Source organism: Corticium candelabrum, chromosome 13 (genome assembly GCF_963422355.1).
Source record: "Corticium candelabrum chromosome 13, ooCorCand1.1, whole genome shotgun sequence".
In the NCBI taxonomy this organism is placed as follows: Eukaryota; Metazoa; Porifera; class Homoscleromorpha; order Homosclerophorida; family Plakinidae; genus Corticium; species Corticium candelabrum.
The window spans coordinates 6,499,986-6,526,568 of NC_085097.1; the positions used below are offsets into that span (position 1 = coordinate 6,499,986).

The following is a 26,583-nucleotide window of genomic DNA, read 5'->3' on the forward strand; positions in this document are numbered from 1 at the left end:
CTAATTTTTTAAAGCAGCCCTTTGCACAGCCAAAATTCGCCGTGATCTCAGTGTTCCAGATCTATGAGAACTACAAGAAACAGTGCTTGCAGATGGCAGCTCCAATGAAAATGCAGATGGGCGCTCGACAGAGGAGCAGAAAGAGCAGCAAAAGTCACTAGCGTGTATGTGCTCTTCAAATTGCAAAATCTCACGAAGAATAACTTTTCGCAAACAAGCTGTGTTTGATGCTATTTTGACAACTGCACTATCACTTTCTCTAAGATCTTGAGGCCGGACCACAAAACGAACCAGGCACAAACGCCGAGGGTCTCTGCCACCACGACCTGCCAGTTGTACTAACTCTGAACCTTTGTTTGGAACACTAAACAATATCACTTTAGTAATGTCATTGATATCGATTCCCAAGCCAAAAGCACTGGTTGCAACCATCACTCTTTGCCTCCCACTCTTAAAATCACGGTAATGCTGTGATCGTCCTTGCAAAGTCATGGTTGCGTGGTACTGGCCAACATAACCCTTCGTAGCGTTGTTACAGCTTCTAATAAAGCCATGAAAAAACAATGTGGGTTTCGCGGCCTAGTTCCTGTGCTACTCGCATAGCTAGGTCCACTGCCAGGTTCTGGACCGTTTCAATCGCGTGTATTTTAATACACTGAAATGTCATATATTTACAATTCTTATCGTTCGGTTTCCTTTGCATGAAGGAGATAGATACTAGCTAACTTGTAATACGGGCAGGGTCACGTGGTTTCTACAGACGAATTCAGAGATCGTCTAATTGTTTGCAGGATTCGGTTATGCGTGTGCAATGAAACATACGGATGGCTAGATATGTGACTGCATAAACTAGTCTACGGGAATCCAACCAATTACTACACGTTTCTTAGCTAGACAAGTTGCAAACATATCATATCTATACCAATGTGTGTACTAATTAAATGCTCACAAGTCAAACAGTGGTATCACATCTACCACTGTGTACTAAACCGCCAGCCAGTGGTGACTTACTAAAATCTAGAAACATGAAATTAGGCTACACGCAGCCTAGCTATACTGTACCTCCAGTCTAGCTACTAATTAGCTAAACTAGTTTGTTTGTGAGAGTCTACTAAGGCTGCTCAATACAAAACTGGCAGTATGAATCAGCTGAAAGTTCATCCCCAGTCTCCTTCTTCAGTACAAAAACAGAACCATCAGTCTCCTGTTCAAGCACAAGATAATCGTCAGAAACAGATGAACAGAGAGCCAGCCATTTAGATGTCTTATGACGAAAATTAAGAAGAAGAGGTTTTCGAGCTTGCCATGAAGACATTGCTGCAGGCTGTCTTATGGGAGTAGACAGAAAAAACGTAGCTTGTTCTTCAGCTTTAGCAGTTGCTCCAGGAATAACCATTTTACTTTCCAGATCTACTGTCAAGTATGAATGTCGACCACCAGAAAATTCGTGATACAGAACAAACCCATGATTTGGGTCATTCTGTTTCTCAAGTTCACTACCATCGGTTTGATTAGCACGCTTCCCTTGCTTGAATTTCTTTAGATTAACTCTATTGAGAGAAGAGAACTCTACAGTAAAGCGATCAGCCTTTCCTTTATCAGAAATTCCTTCGACTCGATCATCCGACAGCTTCAAGTACAGATTTTCACGCTGCTTATCACCAACCGCTTTGACAACAAATGAATTTTCTGAAAACATCAATAGATTAATTGAATTAATACGAGCACAACTGTACACAAAATCAATAAGCTACCTGAGTCAACAGCAATCGGGTTGCAATCATCCACATAATCCTGGCATGCTTTCTTGACAGACTGACGCCAATCTGGGTCATCAATGAGATGCCAAATAGGGGTCACTTTGTATGAAATCATTTTCTCTTGTTCTGGCAAAATACTAGTGTGTTCTCTATTCAGCTTAACGTCTTTGTCAATAACAAAGTTGATTTTGTGCTCAGCTTGGCTAGCCATCTGCATAGATGCGCTGGTAAAGTCTACGTCTATCTCGGCAGCAATCCCGTTTGCGCCCCCGCCAATGTCTACGCTCCCCTTCTAGCGTTGTTCTCTCTCACGTCTTGTTCAACTTTAACTTCGTAAACCATAGCTCCAAGATCAACTTCAGAAATGTAGTGAGTTACTCCCTGATTTTCGTTCCTAACGACGTTTCTACAGATGCTTTCACGGTCTCTCAGAATAACCTTCTTTCCTGGACAGTACTCGTGTCCCTTCTGCTTAGCTGCAGCCTCCAGTAACGTACGGAGGTGGCGAGATGAGTCGGGAAACTGTTGATAGTCGAAAAGAACAGTCTCACAATGGATCTTCTTGCCTTTTGCTCTCATCTTCACCGATCTGTTTTCCTCTTTGTGCCAATTGTATTTCACGTTGAATGACACTGCTTCTATAGCGTTCAAGCGTAGATTGCTTGACAAGCTCTGCTTGACGGACGACGCCGTTTCTAGCGTCTCGTTCAACTCTTGGTAACCAGTTCCGACCGTACGTCTCACCAGATTTTTCTCTGTCGGCTCAATTTGAGTGTGCAGCATTACTTCTGGTTTAGTAGCATCAATGCTTAGGCCCAGACCTTCTTGCACGAGTCTCGCCATAGTGGGACCTTCCCACTTTGGTTCTTCCATGTTCTCGGCAGTCGTCATCGACGCAACTTGCAACGTCGGCTTGCAGAGCAATAGTCGAGCGACAGCTACTATATTCAGTGTAATAGAAAGGTATGACAGTAATCAGTAATTAGAGCAGTCTGTAGTAGAGAGTTCAAGTATGCTTGGAGCGCAGAGGTCACATAGTAGCGCAGAGTTCAACTATGTTGTTTTTACGTTCCATAAAGGTTCAGCTATTCTAATGTACAATGTATCCGCACGTGATCATGTAGCACTCCTTCACAACTTTCAGACTTCAGTTGTAGCGCTGCAATACCTTAGTTACATTGTTGGCGTCCACACGTCGTTCATGTTGAACATTTTAGCACTACAATCAGTCAATGGCAACCTCGAATCCCCTTTTTGCTTAATTTTGAATGTAGGTAATGTCCCGAATGTAACAATTAGCGATCAGGCTGTGACTCTTGCTTGATTGTTAGGTAAACAGTTAGGGATGCCAACTTATCTAAAAATAGTTGGACCCATGCTAGAGTGCGCGTGCCAAATGGTTATTAGCACGTAATTGAAGGTGTGGCGATTAGATAAGCCAATTGAAAGTATAATCAGACATGATTACAATCAGTTTAATTTCCACCTACCGTTGCACTTTGCATTGGCGGTTTCATGGATTTTCATTGGTTTTCTTGGGTTCCACGGAATGTTGAATACTGCAGTAATTCACGGCAAGGCGAGGAATTTGGGTTATTCAAAACCCAGCTCTGTTAACCAATCATGGGTTTTGAGTGGTTTCATTGGGTTTTTGGACGACTTTGAGAAACCCAGCTAGGGTAAATGGGTCATTAATCTAACGGGGTTATGCTACTTTCCCTAGCAAATCCCTACCTAAAGCCATGAAAAAACAATGTGGGTTTCGCGGCCTAGTCCCTGTGCTACTCGCATAGCTAGGTCCACTGCCAGGTTCTGGACCGTTTCAATCGCGTGTATTTTAGTACACTGAAATGTCATATATTTACAATTCTTATCGTTCGGTTTCCTTTGCATGAAGGAGATAGATACTAGCTAACTTGTAATACGGGCAGGGTCACGTGGTTTCTACGGACGAATTCAGAGATCGCCTAATTGTTTGCAGGATTCGGTTATGCGTGTGCAATGAAACATACGGATGGCTAGATATGTGACTGCATAAACTAGTCTACGGGAATCCAACCAATTACTACACGTTTCTTAGCTAGACAAGTTGCAAACATATCATATCTATACCAATGTGTGTACTAATTAAATGCTCACAAGTCAAACAGTGGTATCACATCTACCACTGTGTACTAAAACGACAGCCAGTGGTGACTTCCTAAATCTAGAAACATGAAATTAGGCTACACGCAGCCTAGCTATACTGTACCTCCAGTCTAGCTACTAATTAGCTAAACTAGTTTGTTTGTGAGAGTTTACTAAGGCTGCTCAATACAAAACTGGCAGTATGAATCAGCCGAGAGTTCGCCTCCAGTCTTCTCCTTCAGCACAAAAACAGAACCATCAGTCTCCTGTTCAAGCACAAGATAATCGTCAAAGACAGATGACCTGAGACCCAGCCATTTAGATGTCTTATGACGAAAATTAAGAAGAAGAGGTTTTCGAGCTTGCCATGTAGACATTGCTGCAGGCTGTCTTATGGGAGTAGACAGAAAAAATGCAACTTGTTCTTCAGCTTCAACAGTTGGTCGAGGAATAACCATTTTACTTTCCAGATCTACTGTCAAGTATGAATGTCGACCACCAGAAAATTCGTGATACAGAACAAACCCATGATTTGGGTCATTCTGTTCCTCAAGTTCACTACCATCGGTTTGATTAGCACGCTTCCCTTGCTTGAATTTCTTTAGATTAACTCTATTGAGAGAAGAGAACTCCACAGTAAAGCGATCAGCCTTTCCTTTATCAGAAATTCCTTCAACTCGACCATCCGACAGCTTCAAGTACAGATTTTCACGCTGCTTATCACCAACCGCTTTGACAACAAATGAATTTTCTGAAAAAGCCAATGGATTAATTAAAGTAATAAGAGCACAACTGTACACAAAATCAAGAAGCTACCTGAGTCAACAGCAATTGGGTTGCAATCATCCACATAATCCTGGCATGCTTTCTTGACAGACTGACGCCAATCTGGGTCATCAATGAGATGCCAAATAGGGGTCACTTTGTATGAAATCATTTTCTCTTGTTCTGGCAAAATGCTAGTGTGTTCTCTTTTCAGCTCAACGTCTTTGTCAATAACAAAGTTGATTTTGTGCTCAGCTTGGCTAGCCATCTTCATAGATTCGCTGGAAAAGTCTACGCCTATCTCGGCAGCAATCCCGTTTGCGCCCCCGCCAATGTCTACGCCACCCCCTTTTCCGTTGTCCTCTTTCACGTCTTGTTCAACTTTAACTTCGTAAACCATAGCTCCAAGATCAACTTCAGAAATGTAGTGAGTTACTCCCTGATTTTCGTTCCTAACGACGTCTCTGCAGATGCTTTCACGGTCTCTCAGAATAACCTTCTTTCCTGGACAGTACTCGTGTCCCTTCTGCTTAGCTGCAGCCTCCAGTAACGTACGGAGGTGGCGAGATGAGTTGGGAAACTGTTGATAGTCGAAAAGAACAGTCTCACAATGGATCTTCTTGCCTTTTGCTCTCATCTTCACCGATCTGTTTTCCTCTTTGTGCCAATTGTATTTCACGTTGAATGACACTGCTTCTATAGCGTTCAAGCGCAGATTGCTTGACAAGCTCTTCTTGACGGACGACGCCGTTTCTAGCGTCTCGTTCAACTCTTGGTAACCAGTTCCGACCGTACGTCTCACCAGATTTTTCTCTGTCGGCTCAATCTGAGTGTGCAGCATTACTTCTGGTTTAGTAGCATCGATGCCTAGGCCCAGACCTTCTTGCACGAGTCTCGCCATAGTGGGACCTTCCCACTTCGGTTTTTCCATGTTCTCGGCAGTCGTCATCGACGCAACTTGCAACGTCGGCTTGCAGAGCAATAGTCGAGCGACAGCTACTATATTCAGTGTAATAGAAAGGTATGACAGTAATCAGTAATTAGGACGGTCTTTAGTAGAGAGTTCAAGTATGCTTGGAGCGCAGAGGTCACATAGTAGCGCAGAGTTCAACTATGTTGTTTTTACGTTCCATAAAGGTTCAGCTATTCTAACGTACAATGTATCCGCACGTGATCATGTAGCACTCCCTCACAACTTTCAGACTTCAGTTGTAGCGCTGCAATCTCTCAGTTACATTGTTGGCGTCCACGCGTCATTTACGTTGAACATTTTAGCACTACAATCAGTCAGTGGTAACCTCGAATCCCCTCTTTGCTTAATTTTGAATGTAGTTAATGTCCCGAATGTCACAATTAGCGATCAGGCTGTGACTCATGCTTGATTGTTAGGTAAACAGTTAAGGATGCTAACTTATCTAAACATAGTTGGACCCTTGCTAGAGTGCGCGTGTCAAATGGTTATTAGCATGTAATTGAAGGTGTGGCGATTAGATTAGCTAATTGGAAATATAATTAGACATGATTACAATCAGTTTAATGTCCACTTACCGTTGCAATTTGCATTGGCGGTTTCGTGGATTTTCATTGGTTTTCTTGGGTTCCACGGAATGTTGAATACTGCAGTAATCCACGGCAACGCGGGGAATTTGAGTTATTCAAAACCCAGCTCTGTTAACCAATCATGGGTTTTGAGTGGTTTCAGTGGGTTTAGAACGAATTTGAGAGAACACAGCTGGAGTAAATAAATGGGTCATTAACCCAACAGGCTTATGCTACTTTCCCAAGCAAAACCCTTTCTAAAGCCATGAAAACAATGTGGATTTCGCGGCCTAGTCCCTGTGCTATTCGCATAGCTAGGTCCACTGCCAGATTCTGGATCGTTTCAATCGCATGTATTTTAATACACTGAAATGTCATATATTTACAATTCTTATCGTTCGGTTTCCTTTGCATGAAGGAGATAGATACTAGCTAACTTGTAATACGGACAGGGTCACGTGGTTTCTACAGACGAATTCAGAGATCGTCTAATTGTTTGCAGGATTAGGTTGGGTGCGTGTGCAATGAAACATACGGATGGCTAGATATGTGACTGCATAAACTAGTCTACGGAAATCCAACAAATTACTACACGTTTCTTAGCTAGACAAGTTGCAAACATATCATATCTATACCAATGTGTGTACTAATTAAATGCTCAGAAGTCAAACAGTGGTATCACATCTATATATACTACTGTGTACTAAACCGCCAGTCAAACAGTGGTGACTTATTAAATACAGACAACATGAAATTAGGCTAGCACACACACAGTCTAACTATACTGTGCCTCCAGTCTAGCTACTAAACCAGTTTGTTTGTGAGAGTCTACTAAGGCTGCTCAATACAAAACTGGCAGTATGAATCAGCTGAGAGTTCACCTCCAGTCTTCTCCTTCAGCACAAAAACAGAACCATCAGTCTCCTGTTCAAGCACAAGATAATCGTCAAAGACAGATGACCTGAGACCCAGCCATTTAGATGTCTTATGACGAAAATTAAGAAGAAGAGGTCTTCGAGCTTGCCATGAAGACATTGCTGCAGGCTGTCTTATGGGAGTAGACAGAAAAAATGCAACTTGTTCTTCAGCTTCAACAGTTGGTCGAGGAATAACCATTTTACTTTCCAGATCTACTGTCAAGTATGAATGTCGACCACCAGAAAATTCGTGATACAGAACAAACCCATGATTTGGGTCATTCTGTTCCTCAAGTTCACTACCATCGGTTTGATTAGCACGCTTCCCTTGCTTGAATTTCTTTAGATTAACTCTATTGAGAGAAGAGAACTCCACAGTAAAGCGATCAGCCTTTCCTTTATCAGAAATTCCTTCAACTCGATCATCCGACAGCTTCAAGTACAGATTTGCACGCTGCTTATCACCAACCGCTTTGACAAGAAATGAATTTTCTGAAAAAGCCAATGGATTAATTAAAGTAACAATAGCACAACTGTACACAAAATCAAGAAGCTACCTGAGTCAACAGCAATTGGGTTGCAATCATCCACATAATCCTGGCATGCTTTCTTGACAGACTGACGCCAATCTGGGTCATCAATGAGATGCCAAATAGGAGTCACTTTGTATGAAATCATTTTCTCTTGTTCTGGCAAAATGCTAGTGTGTTCTCCTTTCAGCTCAACATCTTTGTCAATAACAAAGTTGATTTTGTGCTCAGCTTGGCTAGCCATCTGCATAGATTCGCTGGAAAAGCCTATTTCTATCTCGGCAGCAATCCCGTTTGCGACACCGCCAATGTCTACGCTCCCCCTTCTAGTGTTGTTCTCTCTCACGTCTTGTTCAACTTTAACTTCGTAAACCATAGCTCCAAGATCAACTTCAGAAATGTAGTGAGTTACTCCCTGATTTTCGTTCCTAACGACGTTTCTGCAGATGCTTTCACGGTCTCTCAGAATAACCTTCTTTCCTGGACAGTACTCGTGTCCCTTCTGCTTAGCTGCAGCCTCCAGTAACGTACGGAGGTGGCGAGATGAGTTGGGAAACTGTTGATAGTCGAAAAGAACAGTCTCACAATAGATCTTCTTGCCTTGTGCTCTCATCTTCACCGATCTGTTTTCCTCTTTGTGCCAATTGTATTTCACGTTGAATGACACTGCTTCTATAGCGTTCAAGCGCAGATTGCTTGACAAGCTCTTCTTGACGGACGACGCCGTTTCTAGCGTCTCGTTCAACTCTTGGTAACCAGTTCCGACCGTACGTCTCACCAGATTTTTCTCTGTCGGCTCAATCTGAGTGTGCAGCATTACTTCTGGTTTAGTAGCATCGATGCCTAGGCCCAGACCTTCTTGCACGAGTCTCGCCATAGTGGGACCTTCCCACTTCGGTTTTTCCATGTTCTCGACAGTCGTCATCGACGCAACTTGCAACGTCGGCTTGCAGAGCAATTGTCGAGCGACAGCTACTATATTCAGTGTAATAGAAAGGTATGACAGTAATCAGTAATTAGGGCGGTCTTTAGTAGAGAGTTCAAGTATGCTTGGAGCGCAGAGGTCACATAGTAGCGCAGAGTTCAACTATGTTGTTTTTACGTTCCGTAAAGGTTCAGCTATTCTAACGTACAATGTATCCGCACGTGATCATGTAACACTCCCTCACAACTTTAAGACTTCAGTTGTAGCGCTGCAATCTCTCAGTTACATTGTTGACGTCCACGCGTCATTTACATTGAACTTTTAGCACTACAATCAGTCAATGGCAACCTCGAATCCCCTCTTTGCTTAATTTTGAATGTAGTTAATGTCCCGAATGTCACAATTAGCGATCAGCCTGTGACTCGTGCTTGATTGTTAGGTAAACAGTTAAGGATGCTAACTTATCTAAAAATAGTTGGACCCATTCTAGTATTGGAAAGATGTTGATACAGATCAAGAACGCCTGCCAGTCCCAGTATCGCATCTATATATCTAGAGCTCCGAGCTAGCAATCCGTCATAATAAATTTTATGTCTCTGTCCGCTTCCTTTCCCGGAAAGATGATATTGAAGCAGCTTGTTGCGATTGCAGTTTTCTCGATTCTAGCAAATGCTGTGCAAGCTGAGTCTAATACCGGAAAGAAGACTAACCCATACAAAAAGTCTGCGTTTCTTCAATCTATTGCCCATCACGTCAACAACAATCCGGACGCTTTGTGGCATTCATCTCCATCTCTAGCTGGTCGTCAACCGCGCAACACAAACCTTCTCCGCTCCAAACGAAGTGCCGATTCTGTTGATTGGAGAAGTAAAGGTTGGTTACGCGCACCAGATAATCAAGGACAATGTGGTTCGTGCTGGGCTTTCGCATCGACACACGCATTTGACGATTACCGTTCAATAGTAGCCAAGAGTAAAGAAACTCCGACATCGATGCAGCGTATGGTATCCTGTTGTCAATTTTCTGTCTGTTTTGCATGCGAGGGGGGCCATCCAGGAGCCGGCTTTCTCTACCTCAATAAAGAGGGTACTGTTGCTGACTCGTGTCGACGTTACAACATAGACGACCTTCTTCCTCGTCCTCAGTGTCGCGCTTCCTGTGACGACAACACTCCCATCGCTGACCCTCCACCCTACAAGCTCCAGTCGTATGCAGTCGTCGAAGCCACTGAAGAAAAGATACGTGAAGCACTTGAAACTGGACCTCTCGTTACTGGAATGGAAGTCTATCAAGACTTCTTTACGTACAAAAGTGGAATCTATCATCACATGACTGGAGAACTGTCGGGACTTCATCTGGTCGAAATGGTAGGCTATGGAAGCGAGAACGGTGTTAACTATTGGACATGTAAAAACAGTTGGGGCACTGGGTGGGGCGAACAGGGATACTTCCGCATCCGAGCTGGCGTTAAAGAATCGGGCATGGAAGATCAAGGAAGCATACTATCGCCATTTGGACAAGGAACTATTCCGGCAGCAACTTCTCCAACTCTGGTAGGCTCGGTTAAAGCTTCTGACGTCGGTGATCAAGACGTTACTGAAGCTGCAAAATTTGCTGCCTACGAACTAAATGCTTTTTGCCCAGGACTGGACGCTGATCGTGCATCTATTCACAACCTGACCCTCATTAATGTGATCCGCGCTGCGCGCTCAGTTGTAGGAGGACAAAAGCTAATTCTCACTGCAACCTACCAGGAGCCAGGTTGTCCATCTACAACCTCATATGAAATGACAATCGTACGCGACACAGATGGAGACTATCGCCTAATACGATCCAGATATGTTCCACCCGGAAACGTCCAAACGTCATCAGCTAAACGTATTCAGGACCAACAAGCTGTCCTTGTTGGAATGCTGCTGGCTGCGCTGCTGGTTGTCCGCATCTTTGTCTAGCAATCACGCTGAAAAGCCCTAAAACTGGATGCATAGAATGTTGAATGCAACTTATGGTGTTCTGTCATGTGTTAGGTTTTTTTTTAACTGTGCTGCTGCAATGTTGATCGACGTCGATTTCATTTGTTTGCTTCATTGGTGATTACATGAAATGCGAAACAGCCTATACTAGCTAGTATACATAATACTGCTCGCTACGGTGTCTATTAGCCTCGTCCCCAGACTCTCTCGCGCTAGTCTTGTCCGGTGCCCGTATGAAGGGCACGTGCATGACTTAGACAGTAGTTAGTACTTTGGACGTGTTGACGGTGTTCTGTGTGAGTTGGGCTCCTATTCAGCTCGTTCCAAACTTTCTACACGAGACGGTACAAATGTGCGGAAGTCTAGAAACGAGGCAAGCCTCCTGTGGCCAAAAACCAATTTACAACATCCGGGATTTACATTCCTCCAGTAGACTAGCGGTCGTTCTTTTGCTGTCGTTTAAGGCAAATCATACTAGTGGCACAATAGCTCATGAGCCTTGTAGTTTCGAACAAACGTTAGACGTCTCAGCCAGAGCAAAGCCCCTCTCGTCTGACCAGCTACTCCCATGGAAACGACCATGTAACCAACTCTGGAATTCATATCGTGCGCTCATTGTTATCGCTTGTGAGTCAGTGATCTAAACACATGGCTTGTCTACTATAGTAGACGGAGTCGTGCAGAACGTTCCAATTCTGATCATTGATGTTCGAATTCAAGGTCCTAGCGAACAGAGTATTGGTGAACCTGCGACAAAACGACGCAAGTTGGTCAGTCGGTCACATTTCCTGATCACCGAACTGATTTACTTCCGTGTGATGGTAGGATTGTTTATCCAGCTGCATACAAACATGTCTTGGCATGCTTGTATCTATTTGGGTCACTTGTAGTGTGAGGCGGTACCATACTTCATGCCATTCACATTATTCGAGATACTTGCCAGTGCTTGCCAGTACAGTCGTCGGTGTATACATATATATATAGTTGCTCTGCGCTTCGCCTCACCTAACGTTTCAAATAGTTAATTTTTTTATTATAAAATTTTAGTGTCCCGCAAGTGACTCGTGCTTGATTGAATAGTATGCAAACATAAATAGTTGGACACATGCTAATAAGTGAGCAGGCACAGTGATCTAGGGAGTAATGGCATGTTAGTGGATCATAGAATATATACCTGGGTCTAGACTAGGCTATTTTCCAAAACCAGACGTCAAACACACCCACTGAAAATGCACTTTCTGATCCTATACTTAGCTATAGGTAAGGACTATACACCTGTATGTTACAACTGCAATCTCATTAGGCACTGCCGTGTAAAATGTGAACCTTAACAGAGAGTGTAGTCTAAATCCGTGCACCTTTGGGCCATTCCACTTACCAATTATCCTAGCATCACATTTATGCGAATTGCACGGAAGGATGCCGTCGGTTTCACCATAATCTCGGCGTGATAGCGAAATCCAGGCAGATATCGGCGGTATTACGCTGCTATGTCCGGTACTTATGATCACGGATCCGTGCACCTCGGCTCGTTCACGAAGTGTCTCCATGAACCTCGGGGGGTTTTCACGGCGTGTCACCGTGTACCTCGGACCTTTCACGGCGTGTTGTAACCTACACGGCTGGATCACGGACGTGAACGTAATTAACTCGTACAACGCGCTTTCCTTTGATTTACATGTAAACGACACGTGAAATTGTCTGGGGAAAGAACCGTGGAACCATTTTAAATTTTGAAGGATTGAATGACACTAACGTTGTTTCCACGGTGTTAGAAATGTACCTACCACGTCTAGATGCTCGGATATGCATCCCTCTAGGGATGAACTCTAAGATTCATATAGAATGTGCACGATTGTACGTGTACCAGGTCCAGAAGCTTATGCGATAGTTGCTTATGTTTTTAGTCATTTCTTTACAGACAGCATATCCTTTGTCGGCAAGACAACTACGTTCAGGAATGCTTAATCAATTAGCAAATTTCAGGGCGTTTGCTAGGAGTAATGACCCTTTCATTCCACCGCTTACCTCTACACCAATCAAACAGCAGTAATAACATTGTTGTGCATGTTCGACTGCGCGGCGTTCTAGCTCCAGCTGTCTGCATCGCAACTCTATCTAACTTCACTGAAATGGCTAGAAGATTTCGTAAAAATTTCGAAAAATTTGACCGACTACGGACTCACGCAGCTGAGAGAATCGGTACGAGAGGAAGAAAATCAGAAAACCGTGTTCCGGAAGATTACCATGTCTACCGGTTTTTAGACTTTAAAAACAGTTGACGGTAGTTATTCTATATTGTATTCTAGCTTTCTTGACATTGGAATAGCCGCATTATAAAACTAATAAATGAATAAACTGCAATACAATTGCTAGCGTGTCTTTGCCGTTATCCGTTGAAATCCTGGGTGAATACCAGAGGGATTTACTCCTTAGTCCGCTGTACCGGTACCAATGTTATTACGAGTAGTTCCAGCCGGTGTCACAGCAGAGATCCGCTGAAATACCCGTCGAATACACCGATGTTTTCACAACGTAATTCGCCTGGAATTACCAGCCGGTAACACGGCGTACACTTTGCATCGGATATATTGCACTAATTACAGCATTGCATGAACACCGGCTGTTGCACTTATTCGTATCTCGATTCCACTTATTCATATCTGGTTTCCACTTTATTATTATTACTCATAGTCGCACTTTCCACTTATCCATATTTAAACGTTTCAAAAGGAACTCGCTGGCCACGTTTATGTAGGATGCAACGAATTTAAAATGGCCACTCATACAAAAGTATCCAAACACGTGCTATCCAGATTTCCAAGAACTAACTTAGTAAAAAATCTCAGAGCCACCTAACGCGCGACTGTAAACGGTCCAAATGGTAGCTAGCCGGACTACGTACTACTAACGCTGACACTAAGCGTCTCAGAAGTCCTATAGATTGGCAAGTAAAAAACGCGCGATTTATTCTTTTTTTGACTCGCTTTTGTCAGCCAGGCTAGCGCTTCACTCGAAGCAGCTACACACATGGGCATAATTATGGAGCCACCCTGAGCATGAGACTTAGATTTAAAAATTATTGGACTCTCTCAGACACTGCAAGTATACATGCATCTACAGTTGACAGCTGCACTTTTTTAGTAAATTCAAAACAAGTTATAATGGTAAGGTAATGCATTGCTCTGATTGTGCCATCCTCATATCTGAGATTGGAGGTGATGTTAGTTGTCCTGTTGAGATCGATACACGACTGCTTCTTGCATGCTGTCAGTTCAACCAGTAAATTTGAAAATTAATAATCAAAATCGTTTTCAAAAAGCTTCTAAACAACAAAATGACTCTGTTATGTCAGAAGACATACTCAAAGATTAAATAGAGACTATACATTTCAGTTTACGTGCATATTGTGAGTCTGCTCTTGTGACATCACAACACGGACGCGGGTTGGACACGGTAATGCATGGCGGTGGTGGTTAGTCTGGTAATTCCCTTTTTTTTTTGTTGCTACGGGTTGTCAAAACGTCCAAGCAGAACAATATAAATACCCAAATAGCATGATTTGATGTAGAATCAGCGGGTCAGCAGGTGTATTCAAAAATCTTCAGTGTTCTTTTGATTTTCATGCCTCGGCTGATATGGGGGTGGCTCCATAATTGTTCCCATGTCAACAACGACGAGAATCCGTGCACCTATCGGCCATTCCACTTCCCAATTATCCTAGCGTCATTACGTGCGCTTGCATTAATTATTGCAACATTGAACACCGCGGATATTGCACTTATTCATATCTTGTTTTCACTTACTCGTAGTTGCACTTTTCCACTTATCCATATTTCAATGTTTCAAAAATGAAGCCGATGACCACATATCTATGTTTTAATTAATGCGAATAAATTAAAATCGAAAAGACTTTCTAGAAAACGAAGAAAAATCAACGCATCTTTCGGCCTTTAGTTCCACTTTTCAAGGCCACGACGTCGCTTCGTGCGCGGATACTATTGTAACATCGAACACCGGATGTCGCATATATCCATATCTCGTTTCCACCTATCCGTATTCGCGTCTCAAAGCGAATCGAATCCGTGCACCTTTCGGTCATTCCACTCTCCAATTATCCTAGCATCATTGGGTGTGCGTGCATTATTGCGAAACTAAACAAGGGATGTTGCACTTATTCATAGCTTACTCATATGTGGTTTCCACTTGTTCATAGTTGCACTTTTCCACTTATCCATGATTCAATGTTTCGAAAATAATGAACCCGCCGGCTGGCCATTGTAGAAAGCTCTAGCTACGTAGCAGCAGTTGGACTGATACAGAGTGGACTTTGCACAGTTCTAGTTGTTAGGTCAGTGCAATTCCTCGGACAAGAGCGAATAGTTTCGTATGACTCTCGTCGTTGTAGCTGCTTCGAGTGAGGCGCTAGCTTGGCTGACAAAAGCGAGTCAAAAAAGATTAAATCGCGTTTTTTACTTGCCGATCTAGGGCTTCTGACGCTTAGTGTCAGCGTTAGTAGTCCAGCTACCATTCGGACCGTTTACAGTTGCGCGTTAGGTGGCTCTGAGATTTTTTACTGAGTTAGTTCTTGGAAATCTGGATAGAACGTGTTTGGATACTTTTGTATGTGTGGCCATTTTAAATTCGTCGCATCCCTACATAAACATGGCCAGCGGATTCATTTTGAAAAGGTAAACATGGCCATCATGAGTAAGTGGAAACGAGATATTTGGAATGTTGAGGGCGGGGTTTAGGTCTGGCTACGCAAAACTAAACAGATACCGTCGAGCCTAAGCGCATATACACTATAGCTCCGCGCTAGCAATCCGTCGTAGTCTCTGTCCACTTCCTTTCCCGAAAGGAGATGCTGAAGCAGCTTGTTGTGATTGCAATTTTCTCGATTCTAGCAACTGCTGTGCAAGCTGAGTTTAATACGAGAAAGAAGACTAACCCATACAAAAAGTCTGCGTTTCTCCAATCTATTGCCCATCGCGTCAACAACAATCCGGACGTTTTGTGGCATTCATCTCCATCTCTAGCTGGTCGTCAACCGCGCAACACAAACCTCCTCCGCTCCAAACGAAGTGCCGATTCTGTTGATTGGAGAAATAAAGGTTGGTTACGAACACCAGATAATCAAGGACAATGTGGTTCGTGCTGGGCTTTTGCATCAACACACGCATTCGACGATTACCGTTCAATAGCAGCCAAGAGTGAACAAACTCCGACATCGATGCAGCGTGTGTTAGCTTGCTGTCGATTTTCTGTCTGTTTTGCATGCGAGAGTGGCCATGCAGATGCTGGATTTCTCTACCTCAATAAAGAGGGTACTGTTGCTGACTCGTGTCAACGTTACAACATACGCTACCTTCTTCCTCAACCTCAGTGTCGCGCTTCCTGTGACAACAACTCTCCCATCACTGACCCTCCACTCTACAAGCTCCAGTCTTATGCAGTCGTCGAAGCCACTGAAGAAAAGATACGTGAAGCACTTGAAACTGGACCTCTCGTTACTGGAATGGAAGTCTATCAAGACTTCTTTACGTACAAAAGTGGAATCTATCATCACATGACTGGAGAACTGTCGGGACTTCATCTGGTCGAAATGGTAGGCTATGGAAGCGAGAACGGTGTTAACTACTGGACATGTAAAAACAGTTGGGGCACTGGGTGGGGCGAACAGGGATACTTCCGCATCCGAGCTGGCGTTAAAGAATCGGGCATGGAAGATCAAGGAAGCATACTATCGCCATTTGGACAAGGAACTATTCCGGCAGCAACTTCTCCAACTCTGGTAGGCTCGGTTAAAGCTTCTGACGTCGGTGATCAAGACGTTACTGAAGCTGCAAAATTTGCTGCCTGCGAAGTAAATACTTTTTGTCCAGGACTGGACGCTGATCGCGAATCTATTCACAACCTGACTCTCACTAATGTGATCAGCGCTGCGCGCTCAGTTGTAGGAGGACAAAAGCTAATTCTCACTGCAACCTACCAGGAGCCAGGTTGTCCAACTACAACTTCATATGAAATGACAATCGTACGCGACACAGATGGAGACTATCACCTAATACGATCCAGATATGTTCCACCCGGAAACGTCCAAACGTCATCAGCTAAACGTATTCAGGACCAACAAGCTGTCCTTGTTGGAATGCTGCTGGCTGCGCTGCTGGTTGTCCACATCTTCGTCTAGCAATCACGATGAAAAGCCCTAGAACTGCATAGAATCTTGAATGCAACCGATAACTTATATAGTGTTCTGTGTTGCGTGTTAGTTAATATAGATTTCTTTGAACTGTGCTGCTGCTATATATGTTGACCAACGTCGATTTGTTTGCTTCTTTGGTTGATTACATGAAATGCGAAACAGCGCAAATGATACTGTGTCTATACAGTCTGTCAAAATAGGCTTTCGTTCCGTTGTACACACTAGAACGCATGCAGCTCATAGGTGGTCAGACAAAATTTCATTCGGCTCTACTAGAACGATACCGTACGCATGTACCCGCAGTAAGTCGCGGATACCAACCACAAGACACTAAAACCACTGCTCCCAAACAGAGTTGTTACAATTCTTGCTCTTCAACTTCATGCATATATATATATATATATATATATATATATATATATATATATATATATATCATGCTTATAGCACTGCATGTTCAGGATTGTCACAATGCCATTAGAAACACTCACACACTGACGACATATAGGACGACATGCTCAACAATGGCCTTTTCAGAGTCCCACACGGTACCTGGTATGATCTATCTATTCACGTATGGGGTTCACCTCGATCACTTTGCATATAGTAAGTCAGCTAGCACGCCCAATGAGATTTCCGCGCTACATCTCATTTTAATTTAATTAATAAAAAATTACACAAGCGCCAGAGCCGGTTTGGATGGTACTGCAGTGGCCAGACCAGTTTTCAAAGTGTCTATACTTCCGAGTTCGACTAGCGGCTGTTTGCTGCAAACTTCTGGTTTAGTAAGTGTATGTAGACATGACATCTAGACGTCTATCTTTCTGTACTCGCTGTCCTGAATCTGACTCTTGTACTGTACGTGCGAGATTAGACGAAATGCCTCGCTAAGTGTAATACTGACAATGAACATAATTCTTGACGGTTTGGTTACCAAGAAAATTGCATGTTGAGATTGTGTATACTACGCTTTTAGCGCGCGTTAAACCGGACAGCGTTTGACGTCGACCCTTCAATCAGCGGCTCTTTATCACTCTGAGGCAAACATCAAGACGAGAATCGGACTCATGCACAATTCACAGCGACACTAAGAGACAGACGTTCGTAATCTGTTCGTTTTTTAGGTGTTTGCTTCCTAGCTAGACGAATTGATTTATTTATGAGCTCACAACACACATCCTTGACATGGAGATTTTTCCTCTTGACCCTTTCACGGTTCACCCCTTTTTCTCCCTGTGTAGCGTATAGCATCACGTGTTGGTCTAGCGGTAGCAAACAGTTCGCCGGAAATGACGAAGGCGAAGGGGACTGACTGTCTACGCGAGACTATCAGACAAACAGTTGGTCTAGCCATGATCGTCGTGACGCACAAATACCACCGCCGATTTGCCTGCATGTAAAGGTCGCGAGCAGATATTGTCCTTGCATGTATAAAGGTCCCTAGGTCGGCCAAAACAAACTTCCCTGAAAGGTCAAAAGTCAACCGATGTGGCTTCCGGTCTAACACACAGTATCTAGGAAATGGTAATTAAAGTGTTAAAGTGTTGACGTTGATCATTGTTTGTACTAGCAGCTTTCTCGGTTAGTACCAGTACACCCTGTACCAGCAATGATCAACACCAAGATACACAAACAATCCAACCATCAGACAGAATTGTCGCGAGCTCTCCAATTAACAACCAAACTCATTTCAAACATCAGACTAATAGACAAAGGCAACTGTTACTCTGCAATGCAGCATGTTACAAAATTCTTGCCTAGGCATATGGACCATGATCTAGATAATGACAACCGTCTAGAGGCAAAACCGCAACCACATAATAAATAGGAAAAGCCGCGTATAACGGAAAAGGTTAATCTTGTGGTTTCTTCTTTTAATTGACAGCGCCCACTCATACTTGTGTGCCTGCTTGGAGTGAGCATATAAGATTCCTTCCTAGATCGTTCCCTCATTCTGTAGTGAACAGAACAAGAGGCAGCAAAGATGATAACATTGAAGAAGCTTGTTGCGTTTGTGATTTTCTCAGTTGCAGCAATTCCTAGGGAAGCCGAGTCTAGCTATGATTCGAGAACGAACAACCCGTACAGAAAGTCTGCGTTTCTCAAATCTATTGCTCATCACGTCAACAATAACCCAGACGCCTTGTGGCATTCGTCATTGTCTCTAGCTGGTCGTCCACCACGGAACACAAAGCTTCTCCGTCCCGGAAGAAGTACTACTTCTGTTGACTGGAGAAATCAAGATTACCTACGTGAACCAGAACACCAGGGAGTGACATGTTCTTCATGTTGGGCTTTCGCGTCAATTCACGCATTTGATGACTACCGTTCTGTAAAAGCCAATGCTAGACAGACTCCCACATCGATACACAACATGGTGTCCTGCTGTCAATTTTCTGGCTGTGTGGGATGCGGAGGAGGCGATCCACACGTCGGCTTTCTTTATCTCAACACGAAAGGTATTGTTGAAGAGTCGTGCCGACCCTACAAAGAAGAAAAACTTCTTGATAAGTCTCACTGTCACTACAACACGTGTAAAGATGAAAAAGCTGTCCCCGCAACCCATCATCTCAGTTCGTACTCATATGTCGAGGCCACTGAAGAAAAGATGCGTGAAGCGCTCAAAACTGGACCTATTGTTGCTGGAATGACGACCTACCAAGACTTCAAGACGTACAAAAGTGGAATCTATCATTATGTGACAGGAAAGCGTGGTCTAAGGCATATGGTTGAGATAGTGGGGTACGGAAGCGAGAGCGGTGTTAACTACTGGATATGTAAGAACAGTTGGGGCACTGGGTGGGGAGAACGGGGATACTTCCGGATCCGTGCTGGCGTCAAAGAATCCGGAATGGAAGAACAAGGAGACGTTTTATCACCATTTCTATCAGAAGGAAATACAACAACAAATACGCCACTTCTGGTAGGCGTGGCTTCCTCTGTTGATGTCGACGATGAAGATATTATTGAAGCAGCAACATTTGCCGCACACGAACTAAATCCCTTCTGCCCAGGAGCAGACACTGATCGGAGTGTTCTTCACAACTTGACCCTAATCCAGGTAAATCGTGCTGCGGCCACAACTACAGCGGGAACAAAACTAGATATCACTGCAACGTACCAAGAGCCAGGCTGCCCAGTTACGACTACGTATGAAATGACAATTACACTCGATCTCAATGGAGACTATGTCCTTCACAATTACAAGTACATTCCACCTCACAACCTACAGCCTAATTCAGCGCCTAGTTCAGCGGAACGCACTCCTCAAAAACGAGCCGTCCTGGTCGGAATGCTTTTAACTGCACTGCTACTCACACAAAGATTTATCTAGTAATCGGTAAACTTAGAAAATATGCTACTGGCGAAAAGCTTTTCCCAATTTTAGTGTTTGTGTTTAGCGTTTAGTGTCTATGTCATTGAATAAAGTCAAATGCCAATAAAACACATGTTAACTAAATTAATAAAACATACGTACAACAGACGTACAGTTGCGGACATAGTTAGTGAAACACTTCCGGTTTGCATAAATGGTAGGAAAAACTCGCGCAATTTACGTTTGTACACGAAGTAGAAATATAAAAGCCAATTAAAACAAGCAGCGCAAACGTCAAGCTAATATATTAACGTAGTGAGCAGCTGAAATCATAATTTTTCATCAGTCATGTCTCAGCTGGGTAAACGTAGAGATCGCTGTGCTTCACACCGCTGGCTTCACACCATCTGAAGTAACAAAGCTCCTTCCAGGCACTTCACGAACAACAATCTGGCGGACCATCACGAAACTGAACGACGAGCAAACACTCAATCATCGCCCAGGAGCAGGTCGTCCGTTCAAAGTTGATGAAGCCGGTAGACATCGATTGTGTGCAATCGCTTCATCGGACCACCTCTACACTTCTGCATCACAAGTCACAGAGAAAATGAGAACGGAAGGCGTAGAAATCAGCAACAGAACAACCAGACGGTACCTGAACAGACTGGGGTTTCGCTGTCTGCTGCCTAAGAGAGTTCCTCTCTTAACGGACGCATATATCGCACGAAGATTGGAGGGGTGCCAAAGGTGGCGCACTAACAGCTGGTCAAACATCTTTCTTTGCGACGAGTCGACTTTCCAACTCTACCGCAACACAATTCGCGTTTGGGTCCCTGTAGACAGAGATGTTGTATTTGCAGCTCCTAGGCATGGTCCTAAAGTTCGTGTTTGGGGAGGCATCAGTGAACGTGGACTAACACCACTCAAGCTCTTCACAACCAAAATGGACTCCCACCTGTACACGTCAATCTTGGAAGAGTGCCATATCGCTGATGCAGAGCAACTCTACCCAGATGGTTGCCGTTTACAACATGACAACGCACCAACTCATTCGTCTAAGAACGCTCGAGCTTTCCTTGCAAATCAGCAAATCGACGTACTTGACTGGTCCGCCAATTCTCCCGACTTAAACTCGATAGAAAATTTGTACAGCTGGATGAAACGCCAAATTGAGAAAAGACGTCGGTCAACGCAACAGAAATTGGAAAAAGCAATATCAAACGTTTGGGAATCACTCACCGCTATTGAAATAAAAATTATTTTACTCACTATCCTAATCGATTACATGAGTGCATTAGAAACGGAGGTGGTCGCACCAAATACTAAATATATGGTTGACACTTGAGATCTTACCTGCGCAGTTCGCGTGCAGACATCAGCGCTACCTAGAAAAATTACCGCACCCTGTCTAGTCTCCACTCTAGACACCAGACATGTAGCGGCTAAAAAAGACTTGACCGCCATGTCCACCGGATGCACTCCAGAAATGTTTCAATAATTATGTCCGCAACTGTATGTTAATAAAACATACAAACACTTCTTTTCAGTCTGTTGTAAATACGGTATCTTTGTTTAAACGCCATCCTCGATTAAACGCCGCCCCGCCCTCGCTTAAACACTACCCTCGATTAAACGTCGCCCTTGTTTAAACGCCGCAGCTAAAAGTATAGATAAACTTAAACAGTGCCCTCGAATAAACGCCGCATTTCAATAGATCTATCTCAAAGTTTGAAAAAACGTCATACGACTTCTTCGCCTACCATATACATATGAATAAACGCCGCCCTCGTTTAAACGCCACATTTGGAACCCTGACTAAAAATAAACGCCGCTGTGTTTAATTGAAGAAATAGGGTATTTCAGGGCACCTAATGGGGGCCGGCTGCTTGCATGAAAGTTTATTCGTGCACGGCTTCCTTCAATTAAATGTCGTCAACCTACCCAAACTGTTGCGTTTGACACAACAGAACTGCATTGTGAACTCTAGGCTAGACGTCACTCGACAGAAACAGCCAATTGACAGCCTAGGCCCAAAAACCTCGTTTATGCACAACAGTCAGTTTGTACTAAAAACGATCTTACTGAAAATCGAGTTTCAATTTCGAGTGCACGCACGTGTCACGACCTCGGTATCCTCTGATGTCGATTGGTGATATCAATGAGACATAGCAACGGTTGCTACGTATTGGTTTTTGTAAGTCTACTTCAAAGACACCGTCTACGTCGTCTACAGTCGTATCATCTGACTCGATAATTATTGATACTCCTCACTCTTTACATCGCCGGCGCCGCTTCAAGGCAGCAGGTGGATATGGACACGGCGACATTGAGGTAACTCGTAGAATATGAAGAAAACGGACTGGACGCAACAACAGAGCTCTGTTGTCACGAATCACATGTTACTGAGCCTACTGGTGTGTGTACTATCTACACTGTCTATGTCTGTGGCTGCGAACGGTACAGAAAAGTATCCGGTACTGAACGCGGCTATGCGCCTCGCTAGTGACGTGTCACAAGTGTTCACAAATTCGACGCGAGTTGACGCCTTCGAGCAAGATACAGCGAATCGAAGTGCTTACAAAGCGATTAGCATCGATGTGAAACAACTGACGGCGGAAGTAGCTCATCAGATGGCTGACCTAATTGAGAAACGGTCGCAGGCTTTGTGGCAGTCAAAGCGGACACTCGAAATGACAGCTGGAAATTTATCCAGCCGGATGACTGGAGATGACGTCACTGAACGTAACATTTCTGTCGCCTCGACGTCATTCAGTCATCTTCCCGTCAACCTGTCGGTATCTTCAGTCAAAGTGCCGCTCGATGTTGACACCGGCGACTTCTCTGTCACTTCGGCGATTCACTGGTCGCGCTCGCTCACTCAGACGATGACTGAAAACCTTGTCGCCGAGCCGTCTGCATCATGGCAATATTTTGGAAGCAGGGAAGGCTTCATGCGTGTTTATCCCGGTCTCGAGACGTTAGAAAACAGCATTCACACGTTTGACACTCGGTTTGAGCGTTGGTATATCGAAGGGAGCGTTCTGCCGGCTGACGTTGTTGTTCTCATCGACGCGAGCGGTTCCATGCACGGATTACCGTTGAAAATCGCCAATCAAACGACTCTCGGTATCATCAATCTTCTGACGGAGAGAGATCGTTTGGCTATCGTCGCGTTCTCGAGTATTGTCGACGTTCTGGGATGTTCGAAGGACGCACTCGTGCATACAACGAGAGAAACAAAATCTATGCTCGTCCGAGCTCTCTCCTCTGTGAGGTCTGAGAGTGTGTCGTCATACGAGCCGGCATTCACACGGGCCACGCAGTTGTTACTGCCCGTCAACGCAACTGACACTTCCCGTCAAAAGATTATAGTTCTCTTGACGGACGGATCGCCTGTAAGAGACTTAGACTATTTCAACAACTGGAACGTCGATAGACGTATTCGAGTGTTCTCGACTGTTGTCGGTCCGACTGCTCACAGCACGGGATCTAGTCCAAGATTAGCTTGCGAAAACAACGGCTTCTACACAGAAATAAAAAATCTTGAAGGAGCAAGAGACGCTCTGCGGTCATTTGTCGGATTACTGGGAAGAAGTATGGCATTTCATAACGTTTCAGCTGCAATTTCACCTCCAACTAGAAGTGAAATCGACGGGCAACACGTCGTGAAATTATCTCTCCCGGTCATTAACGGAACAGACGGAATACACGACGCCTCTTTGCCGGCCCCCAATCTTCTCGGAGTCGTCGGTATCGACATTCCATTGTCAGACCTCGCAGGTCTCGTACCGAGCCACATTGTTGGACCATTGGCGTACGCGTTCATTATCGACAACTACGGGAGATCTCTTCTCCATCCAAGCCTCAAAAGTGAGCTTCTAGATACATTGGCGACCGACATCTTGCAACTCGAAGGCAATTCGTTTGCTGATATTCGAGCAGCAATGCTACGTGGTGAGACTGGAAATAGAACGCAAATTCGGTCGATTGTTAGTGAGATTGATGACAGGGTGTACGTCCGGCAATTAGAAATGATTTACTCGTACATGCCGTTAAGACCAAAGTCGACAGTCAGTGTCTGCCTGGTCGTTCCAACCCATCACAACACAACGATTGAAGTCACAGAGAGTAGATCACTTGTAGACAAGCCCTCTGTAGCTTCCGTTTCGATCACTCCGTGGCTGCAGTGTGTCAACGCTAGGGATTTCAACAAAAGCGACGTCGACGGATTTATAAGAGACGTCGATAACGGTACCGCATGCGCAGAGTGGAAAAATCGCGTCATACTTGACGTCAACGAGACGGCACGGCTGAGCGACACGTGGGCAGATGACCCAAACGTTTGCCTTATGTTCGTATCGACTCTATCCGGTGTCACCAGGACAAAACCACACAAATTCAACTGCAATATATCAGGATACGACCCAACTAACAATCTGGTCGCAAAGTCTCGCTTGACGAGAGGCCTTCTACGCGGCAACACGGATCTCATCGTTGAGAGCACGGCAAAAAATATAACGCAGATTACAAAGGCTGTTTACTACCACACAACTCCTGTGGCAGTCGTTGGGGTGGACATACGGGAAAACATACTACACGAGATTTTTAGAAAAAACGTTCAAGACCTGTTGAGGGATACTAACCGTGTATATCTCATCGATCAAAGCGGCTACATCTTGGATTACCTGCAAGCAGAGTCGACGACTATACGTGACTCGAGACGCGGTCATTCCATCAGTGAGTATGAGAGTTCGCTTATAAACAAGGCCATACAGAAAGGACACTTTACAACGGTCACAGTGTCGAGCTACACGACGCAATGTACTTTCCAACAAGCTGTAAGCAGCGGTGCGGTCTCGTTCTTTCTAAAACCGTGGAGTCTCGTCCAGCATTACATTCTTGTGTGGCTCTACAATCTGACATTGTTTCTGATGCAAGCCGATCTCATCAGTCTAATCAGTGGTGAGGCATTTACAGTGGAAGCTACTGTGATCTCTTCTACTCCTGTTCTACACTCGTGCCTGCGTCACCAGACTGTCTACTCGGCATCTGATTTGTCTTACTATAATCGTGAATCGTACTGCTGTGTGATGGGGGTCGAGAGCACACAGTGTTCAGCCAGTTATATCATTGCAGCTGTCCCTAACACTAATCTGTTGTTAGTCGTCATAGATGGGGATACGAGTATTCACTACTGTGATACACAACTGGAATCACAGTTGGGGTGGACTCGTATACCAAGTCCATGCACGTCGAATCTCTCTGACGTGTTGGAGCAATCACAACCACTTAATATCACTAATGAATTGGGACGATATCTCTGTACGTCAGGCAGCTACAGCAAACAACTCTCCACAGTCGCCGCCATAATCTGTACTCTACTAGCCATTGTGTTACATAGAATGACATACAATTATTAATCACAGTTGATAATAGAAACGGTCAACCCCAGAGGTTGGTACTGATCACTTGCAATGCAACAATAGTTTGTATGTACGTATACGCAAGGAATATTTGTGTACTTCACTGAAAACTGTTGTATGACTGTGATTTTTACGACCTCGTTAGACATTCGTGTACATTGATACTTTACTAACGTAGCCTATCTTGTTCTGTTTTTGAAAACGACCGACTGAATAATAGAGTTTCGATTGTCTCTCTCTCCTGCTGGAAACAGCATCGGTAACGATTCCTGTCCTCTGCTGGGACTTGCCGACAGTGCAGGCAACTGAAGAGACAACCTTGGCTGACTTGCTTTCCTTTTCACCCACGAGCTCATAGAGCGCGATGATGCCACACCAGCAAACGATGTAATTCGATCATTCATAGGAGGAGATCCACCACTTAAAGCAGGCAAGGTGACAACAGCAGGTTGCCTGTGATTGCCTCTTACTTTCTTGCTAATTGCCCGGACCAAGTCCCGAGACTGCTTCAAGCTGTAAGCTGTAAATAAAAACCAAACTCTTCACTTTACATTGTAGTTATCTCCCTTTCCCCAACAAATAGCAAAGACTCGGGTTAATTTGAGAATTAGAAGACCAGTTAATCGTGCTACCAGTAGCCAGTTAGATACACTTAATGACTCAACATGTGTGCACGTGTGTTTACGAAGGTGCACCCTCTCCCTCATTCTAGCATCTCCTGCTATAGATCCTCGGCCACCTGTCTTAACCAACAGGCCGTTTATGGTTTAAGTGAATATTAGAATCAAGTAATTTAGTTTGACATTGGAAGACACTAAATCTTACCTTTCAATCGAGCCTTCATGTGATCATCAAAATAACCCAACTCAATCCACTCTTCAAAATCTGATATGAACTCGAATGCAGTAAGTCCTGCATACAAGACAAACATTGCAGTAAATGAAATACACTAAATCGTTACATCAATTAGGCATACAAACCATGTTTATCTTTGTGTCTAATGTCCACACCTAAAGACATAAAATATTCCCATTAATCAAAACAAACAATACATGCAAGCAATACAAGCCAATAAATTTGCTACCAAACCCAAAACCGAG

At 44.0% G+C, this 26,583-nt stretch overlaps 5 protein-coding genes across 5 annotated transcripts in view; 2 read left to right on the forward strand and 3 right to left on the reverse strand.

Moving 5' to 3' along the window:
- On the reverse strand, positions 1-492 carry LOC134188606 (uncharacterized). Its single transcript, XM_062656774.1, has one exon. It carries the CDS (start codon positions 490-492, stop codon positions 1-3), a length of 492 nt encoding a protein of 163 aa, XP_062512758.1.
- A 1,547-nt stretch (positions 493-2,039) lies between these two features.
- LOC134188607 (uncharacterized) lies at positions 2,040-2,651 on the reverse strand. Its single transcript, XM_062656775.1, has one exon. It carries the CDS (start codon positions 2,649-2,651, stop codon positions 2,040-2,042), a length of 612 nt encoding a protein of 203 aa, XP_062512759.1.
- Positions 2,652-9,183: 6,532 nt separating this feature from the next.
- On the forward strand, positions 9,184-10,515 carry LOC134188608 (cathepsin B-like CP3). Its single transcript, XM_062656776.1, has one exon. The coding sequence runs from the start codon at positions 9,184-9,186 to the stop codon at positions 10,513-10,515; it is 1,332 nt and encodes a 443-aa protein (XP_062512760.1).
- An 11,983-nt stretch (positions 10,516-22,498) lies between these two features.
- Positions 22,499-25,482, forward strand: LOC134188609 (voltage-dependent calcium channel subunit alpha-2/delta-3-like). Its single transcript, XM_062656777.1, has one exon. The coding sequence runs from the start codon at positions 22,499-22,501 to the stop codon at positions 25,478-25,480; it is 2,982 nt and encodes a 993-aa protein (XP_062512761.1). The 3' UTR covers positions 25,481-25,482.
- A 91-nt stretch (positions 25,483-25,573) lies between these two features.
- LOC134188762 (uncharacterized) overlaps positions 25,574-26,583 on the reverse strand; it is a 15,643-nt gene continuing 14,633 nt past the window's right edge. The window contains exons 35-37 of the mRNA XM_062656953.1: positions 26,464-26,493; positions 26,309-26,395; positions 25,574-26,003 (exon numbers count right to left, since the gene is read on the reverse strand). Of these exons, the coding sequence (XP_062512937.1) occupies positions 25,663-26,003; positions 26,309-26,395; positions 26,464-26,493 (458 nt within the window). The 3' untranslated portion in view covers positions 25,574-25,662. The remainder of the gene's footprint in view (positions 26,004-26,308; positions 26,396-26,463; positions 26,494-26,583) is intronic.

Bases quoted from the DNA above. Each gene is read 5' to 3' on its own strand.
- LOC134188606 (XM_062656774.1), bottom strand. From the start codon at position 492: ATGACTTTGCAAGGACGATCACAGCATTACCGTGATTTTAAGAGTGGG.
- LOC134188607 (XM_062656775.1), bottom strand. From the start codon at position 2,651: ATGACGACTGCCGAGAACATGGAAGAACCAAAGTGGGAAGGTCCCACT.
- LOC134188608 (XM_062656776.1), top strand. From the start codon at position 9,184: ATGATATTGAAGCAGCTTGTTGCGATTGCAGTTTTCTCGATTCTAGCA.
- LOC134188609 (XM_062656777.1), top strand. From the start codon at position 22,499: ATGTCTGTGGCTGCGAACGGTACAGAAAAGTATCCGGTACTGAACGCG.